The sequence below is a fragment of the Onychostruthus taczanowskii genome, unplaced genomic scaffold, assembly GCF_017590055.1.
Source record: "Onychostruthus taczanowskii isolate IOZ18803 unplaced genomic scaffold, ASM1759005v1 scaffold368, whole genome shotgun sequence".
NCBI classification, from domain to species: domain Eukaryota; kingdom Metazoa; phylum Chordata; class Aves; order Passeriformes; family Passeridae; genus Onychostruthus; species Onychostruthus taczanowskii.
Window position 1 is genome coordinate 1 of NW_024501104.1, and position 6958 is coordinate 6958.

The 6958-nt window shown below is 57.6% G+C and overlaps 1 protein-coding gene across 1 annotated transcript in view; it reads right to left on the reverse strand.

Moving 5' to 3' along the window:
* Positions 1 to 9: 9 nt before the first annotated feature.
* SYVN1 (synoviolin 1) overlaps positions 10 to 6958 on the reverse strand; it is a 17212-nt gene continuing 10263 nt past the window's right edge. The window contains exons 10-11 of the mRNA XM_041411653.1: positions 1170 to 1286; positions 10 to 145 (exon numbers count right to left, since the gene is read on the reverse strand). Coding sequence (XP_041267587.1) covers positions 10 to 145; positions 1170 to 1286 — 253 coding nt within the window. The remainder of the gene's footprint in view (positions 146 to 1169; positions 1287 to 6958) is intronic.

Genomic DNA, 6958 nt, shown 5'->3' on the forward strand with positions numbered 1-6958 from the left:
TCCCCATGGTCACTCACAGTTGGGGGGCTGCGCCGCTGCCGCTGCCGGGGGCTCGGGGGGCGGCTGCGGGGGCAGCGATGCGCGGAGCACGTCCATGCGGCACGTGGGGCACGTCTGCTGCCGCTGGAACCACGAGCGCAGGCAGCTGCAGGGTTAATTAACCCCTCGTTAGCACCTTAATTAATGCCATCCCACAAAATCCCCGCTGGCGGTAATTAACCCGTTAATTAACTCCCCTCTCGGAACTCGAGACCCCTCCGTGTCCCCCTGACCCTCCAATGGAATTTAACCCTTCTCCCACTAATGAGCCCCTATTAATTAATCCTCAATTAACTAATGGCTTCATTAACCACCACTGTGGTGCTCGGGATTGGGATTGGGATGGGGTTGGGATTAGGATGGGATCAGGATTGGGATGGGGACTGGGATCAGGATTGGAATTGGGATCAGGATCAGGATTGGGATGGGATCAGGATCAGGATTGGGATGGGATCAGGATCAGGATTGGGATTGGGATCAGGATCAGGATTGGAACTGGGATCAGGATCAGGATTGGAATTGGGATCAGGATCAGAATTGGGATTGGGATCAGGATCAGCATTGGGATTGGGATCAGGATCAGGATTGGAACTGGGATCAGGATCAGGATTGGAATTGGGATCAGGATCAGGATTGGAACTGGGATCAGGATCAGATTGGAATTGGGATCAGGATTGGGATGGGATCAGGATCAGAACTGGGATCAGCATTGGGATTGGGATCAGGATCAGAATTGGGATCGGGATCAGGATCAGCATTGGGATTGGGATCAGGATTGGAATTGGGATTGGGATCAGAATTGGGATTGGGATCAGGATCAGCATTGGGATTGGGATCAGGATTGAAATTGGGATCGCGATTAGGATTGGGATCAGGATTACGATTGGGATGGAATCAGGATGAGGATCGGGATTGGGATCAAGATGGGATCAGGATCAGGATTGGAATTAGGACCAGGACCAGGAATGCCATTGCAGGCTGGCAGAACTGCGGCGGCGACACCCCAAAATCCCCCCAAACCACCCCCAAAACCACCCCAAAATCCCCCCAAACCACCCCCAAAACCACCCCAAAAAGCCCCCAAACCACCCCAAAATGCCCCAAACGCCCGGGATCCCCGGCAGGAGCACCTGGTGTGGAAGATGTGGTTGCAGGGCAGGCGCTTGGCGCCCGTCACCATCTCCTCGCGGCAGATGATGCACACGTTGTCCACGGCCTGCAGCTCCTCGGCCGTGGCGTCGGGGTACCTGTGCCAGGAGAGGCAGGGCTGCTCCAAAATCCCAGAGCTGGTCCAAAATCCCATAGCTGGTCCCAAATCCCACAGCTGCTCCAAAATCCCACAGCTGCGCCAAAATCCCACAGCTGCGCCAAAATCCCACAGCTGCGCCAAAATCCCACAGCTGCGCCAAAATCCCACAGCTGCGCCAAAATCCCACAGCTGCGCCAAAATCCCACAGCTGCGCCAAAATCCCACAGCTGCGCCAAAATCCCACAGCTGCGCCAAAATCCCACAGCTGCGCCAAAATCCCACAGCTGCGCCAAAATCCCACAGCTGCGCCAAAATCCCACAGCTGCGCCAAAATCCCACAGCTGCGCCAAAATCCCACAGCTGCGCCAAAATCCCACAGCTGCGCCAAAATCCCACAGCTGCGCCAAAATCCCACAGCTGCGCCAAAATCCCACAGCTGCGCCAAAATCCCACAGCTGCGCCAAAATCCCACAGCTGCGCCAAAATCCCACAGCTGCGCCAAAATCCCACAGCTGCGCCAAAATCCCACAGCTGCGCCAAAATCCCACAGCTGCGCCAAAATCCCACAGCTGCGCCAAAATCCCACAGCTGCGCCAAAATCCCACAGCTGCGCCAAAATCCCACAGCTGCGCCAAAATCCCACAGCTGCGCCAAAATCCCACAGCTGCGCCAAAATCCCACAGCTGCGCCAAAATCCCACAGCTGCGCCAAAATCCCACAGCTGCGCCAAAATCCCACAGCTGCGCCAAAATCCCACAGCTGCGCCAAAATCCCACAGCTGCGCCAAAATCCCACAGCTGCGCCAAAATCCCACAGCTGCGCCAAAATCCCACAGCTGCGCCAAAATCCCACAGCTGCGCCAAAATCCCACAGCTGCGCCAAAATCCCACAGCTGCGCCAAAATCCCACAGCTGCGCCAAAATCCCACAGCTGCGCCAAAATCCCACAGCTGCGCCAAAATCCCACAGCTGCGCCAAAATCCCACAGCTGCGCCAAAATCCCACAGCTGCGCCAAAATCCCACAGCTGCGCCAAAATCCCACAGCTGCGCCAAAATCCCACAGCTGCGCCAAAATCCCACAGCTGCGCCAAAATCCCACAGCTGCGCCAAAATCCCACAGCTGCGCCAAAATCCCACAGCTGCGCCAAAATCCCACAGCTGCGCCAAAATCCCACAGCTGCGCCAAAATCCCACAGCTGCGCCAAAATCCCACAGCTGCGCCAAAATCCCACAGCTGCGCCAAAATCCCACAGCTGCGCCAAAATCCCACAGCTGCGCCAAAATCCCACAGCTGCGCCAAAATCCCACAGCTGCGCCAAAATCCCACAGCTGCGCCAAAATCCCACAGCTGCGCCAAAATCCCACAGCTGCGCCAAAATCCCACAGCTGCGCCAAAATCCCACAGCTGCGCCAAAATCCCACAGCTGCGCCAAAATCCCACAGCTGCGCCAAAATCCCACAGCTGCGCCAAAATCCCACAGCTGCGCCAAAATCCCACAGCTGCGCCAAAATCCCACAGCTGCGCCAAAATCCCACAGCTGCGCCAAAATCCCACAGCTGCGCCAAAATCCCACAGCTGCGCCAAAATCCCACAGCTGCGCCAAAATCCCACAGCTGCGCCAAAATCCCACAGCTGCGCCAAAATCCCACAGCTGCGCCAAAATCCCACAGCTGCGCCAAAATCCCACAGCTGCGCCAAAATCCCACAGCTGCGCCAAAATCCCACAGCTGCGCCAAAATCCCACAGCTGCGCCAAAATCCCACAGCTGCGCCAAAATCCCACAGCTGCGCCAAAATCCCACAGCTGCGCCAAAATCCCACAGCTGCGCCAAAATCCCACAGCTGCGCCAAAATCCCACAGCTGCGCCAAAATCCCACAGCTGCGCCAAAATCCCACAGCTGCGCCAAAATCCCACAGCTGCGCCAAAATCCCACAGCTGCGCCAAAATCCCACAGCTGCGCCAAAATCCCACAGCTGCGCCAAAATCCCACAGCTGCGCCAAAATCCCACAGCTGCGCCAAAATCCCACAGCTGCGCCAAAATCCCACAGCTGCGCCAAAATCCCACAGCTGCGCCAAAATCCCACAGCTGCGCCAAAATCCCACAGCTGCGCCAAAATCCCACAGCTGCGCCAAAATCCCACAGCTGCGCCAAAATCCCACAGCTGCGCCAAAATCCCACAGCTGCGCCAAAATCCCACAGCTGCGCCAAAATCCCACAGCTGCGCCAAAATCCCACAGCTGCGCCAAAATCCCACAGCTGCGCCAAAATCCCACAGCTGCGCCAAAATCCCACAGCTGCGCCAAAATCCCACAGCTGCGCCAAAATCCCACAGCTGCGCCAAAATCCCACAGCTGCGCCAAAATCCCACAGCTGCGCCAAAATCCCACAGCTGCGCCAAAATCCCACAGCTGCGCCAAAATCCCACAGCTGCGCCAAAATCCCACAGCTGCGCCAAAATCCCACAGCTGCGCCAAAATCCCACAGCTGCGCCAAAATCCCACAGCTGCGCCAAAATCCCACAGCTGCGCCAAAATCCCACAGCTGCGCCAAAATCCCACAGCTGCGCCAAAATCCCACAGCTGCGCCAAAATCCCACAGCTGCGCCAAAATCCCACAGCTGCGCCAAAATCCCACAGCTGCGCCAAAATCCCACAGCTGCGCCAAAATCCCACAGCTGCGCCAAAATCCCACAGCTGCGCCAAAATCCCACAGCTGCGCCAAAATCCCACAGCTGCGCCAAAATCCCACAGCTGCGCCAAAATCCCACAGCTGCGCCAAAATCCCACAGCTGCGCCAAAATCCCACAGCTGCGCCAAAATCCCACAGCTGCGCCAAAATCCCACAGCTGCGCCAAAATCCCACAGCTGCGCCAAAATCCCACAGCTGCGCCAAAATCCCACAGCTGCGCCAAAATCCCACAGCTGCGCCAAAATCCCACAGCTGCGCCAAAATCCCACAGCTGCGCCAAAATCCCACAGCTGCGCCAAAATCCCACAGCTGCGCCAAAATCCCACAGCTGCGCCAAAATCCCACAGCTGCGCCAAAATCCCACAGCTGCGCCAAAATCCCACAGCTGCGCCAAAATCCCACAGCTGCGCCAAAATCCCACAGCTGCGCCAAAATCCCACAGCTGCGCCAAAATCCCACAGCTGCGCCAAAATCCCACAGCTGCGCCAAAATCCCACAGCTGCGCCAAAATCCCACAGCTGCGCCAAAATCCCACAGCTGCGCCAAAATCCCACAGCTGCGCCAAAATCCCACAGCTGCGCCAAAATCCCACAGCTGCGCCAAAATCCCACAGCTGCGCCAAAATCCCACAGCTGCGCCAAAATCCCACAGCTGCGCCAAAATCCCACAGCTGCGCCAAAATCCCACAGCTGCGCCAAAATCCCACAGCTGCGCCAAAATCCCACAGCTGCGCCAAAATCCCACAGCTGCGCCAAAATCCCACAGCTGCGCCAAAATCCCACAGCTGCGCCAAAATCCCACAGCTGCGCCAAAATCCCACAGCTGCGCCAAAATCCCACAGCTGCGCCAAAATCCCACAGCTGCGCCAAAATCCCACAGCTGCGCCAAAATCCCACAGCTGCGCCAAAATCCCACAGCTGCGCCAAAATCCCACAGCTGCGCCAAAATCCCACAGCTGATCCCAAAAATCCCACAGCTGTTCCCAAAATCCCACAGTTCTTCCCAAAAATCCCGCAGCTCGGGGCAGTTTTGGGGTAAAAGGGAATTTGTTCAGTGGTTTTGGTTGAATTCCCAAAGGTGCCAAACGCTCCCAGTTCCATCCCAGCCCCATCCCAGTCACCCAGTGGGGGCCGGGACCAGCAGGTACAGGACCTCTCCCAGGATTTGGGATTTTTGGGATGAACACTGGGTTTTCCCAGGATTTGGGGTGTTTGGGATACACGGATGCAGGGTGTCCCAGGATTTGGGTTTTTTTGGGATACACAGATGCAGGGTTTTCCCAGGATTTGGGGTTTTGGGATACAGATGCAGGGTTTTCCCAGGATTTGGGGTTTTGGGGTGGATGGATGCAGGGTGTCCCAGGATTTGGGTTTTTTTGGGATACACAGATGCAGGGTTTTCCCAGGATTTGGGGTTTTGGGGTGGATGGATGCAGGGTGTCCCAGGATTTGGGGTTTTTGGGAGGAGTGGCACTCACAGCGTGTTCATGTTGCGGATGGCCCGGCGGGACATGATGGCGTCGGTGACGGCCTTCTTGAACTGCCTGGAGCAGAGCGGGATCGGGATCGGGATGGGGTCAGGATCGTTTTTGGGAGGAGTGGCACTCACAGCGTGTTCATGTTGCGGATGGCCCGGCGGGACATGATGGCGTCGGTGACGGCCTTCTTGAACTGCCTGGAGCAGAGCGGGATCGGGATCGGGATGGGGTCAGGATTGGGATGGGGTCAGGATCGGGATGGGATCAGGATTGGGATGGGATCAGGATTGGGATGGGGTCAGGATTGGGATGGGGTCAGGATCGGGATGGGGTCAGGATTGGGATGGGGTCAGGATCGGGATGGGGTCAGGATCGGGATGGGGTCAGGATTGGGATGGGGTCAGGATTGGGATTGGGTCAGGATTGGGATGGGGTCAGGATTGGGATGGGGTCAGGATTGGGATGGGGTCAGGATCGGGATGGGATTGGGATCGGGATCTGGGTGGGATTGGGATGGGATCAGGATTGGGATCAGGATGGCATCACGATCAGGGTCAGGATGGGATCAGGATCAGGATCAGGATCAGGACTGGGATCGGGATCAGGACGGGATCAGGATCAGGACTGGGATCAGGACCGGGATCAGGACTGGGATAGGGATCAGGATGGGATCAGGACTGGGATCAGGATGGGATCAGGATGGGATCAGGATGGGATCAGGACTGGATCGGGATCAGGACGGGATCAGGATCAGGACTGGGATCAGGATCAGGATCAGGTTCAGGACTGGGATCAGGATCAGGATCAGGACTAGGATCAGGACTGGGATCAGGACCGGGATCACAGCCGCGCGTCCCCGGGCCGAGGGCCTCACCTCATGGCCAGGTACATGGGGCGGATGGCGAAGAGCGGGAAGGTGTGCACCTTGATCATGATGGTCATGAAGGCCATGTAGAGCAGCACCTTGATCAGCCCTGCGGGGACACCGGGCGCGCTGGGGACAGCCGGGGACCAGGAGGGACCCCAAAGCCACCTGGGCTAATTCTGGGACAGCTGGGGGACAGGGTGGGACCCCAAAGCCACCTGGGCCAGCTCTGGGACAGCTCAGGTGACAGGGTGGGACCCCAAAGCCACCTGGGCCAATTCTGGGACAGCTGGGGGACCAGGAGGGACCCCAAAGCCACCTGGGCTAATTTTGGGACAGCTTGGGTGACAGGGTGGGACCCCAAAGCCACCTGGGCTAATTTTGGGACAGCTTGGGTGACAAGGTGGGACCCCAAAGCCACCTGGGCCAGCTCTGGGACAGCTCAGGTGACAAGGTGGGACCCCAAAGCCACCTGGGCCAGCTCTGGGACAGCTCAGGTGACAAGGTGGGACCCCAAAGCCACCTGGGCCAGCTCTGGGACAGCTCGGGTGACAGGGTGGGACCCCAAAGCCACCTGGGCTAATTTTGGGACAGCTTGGGTGACAAGGTGGGACCCCAAAGCCACCTGGGCTAATT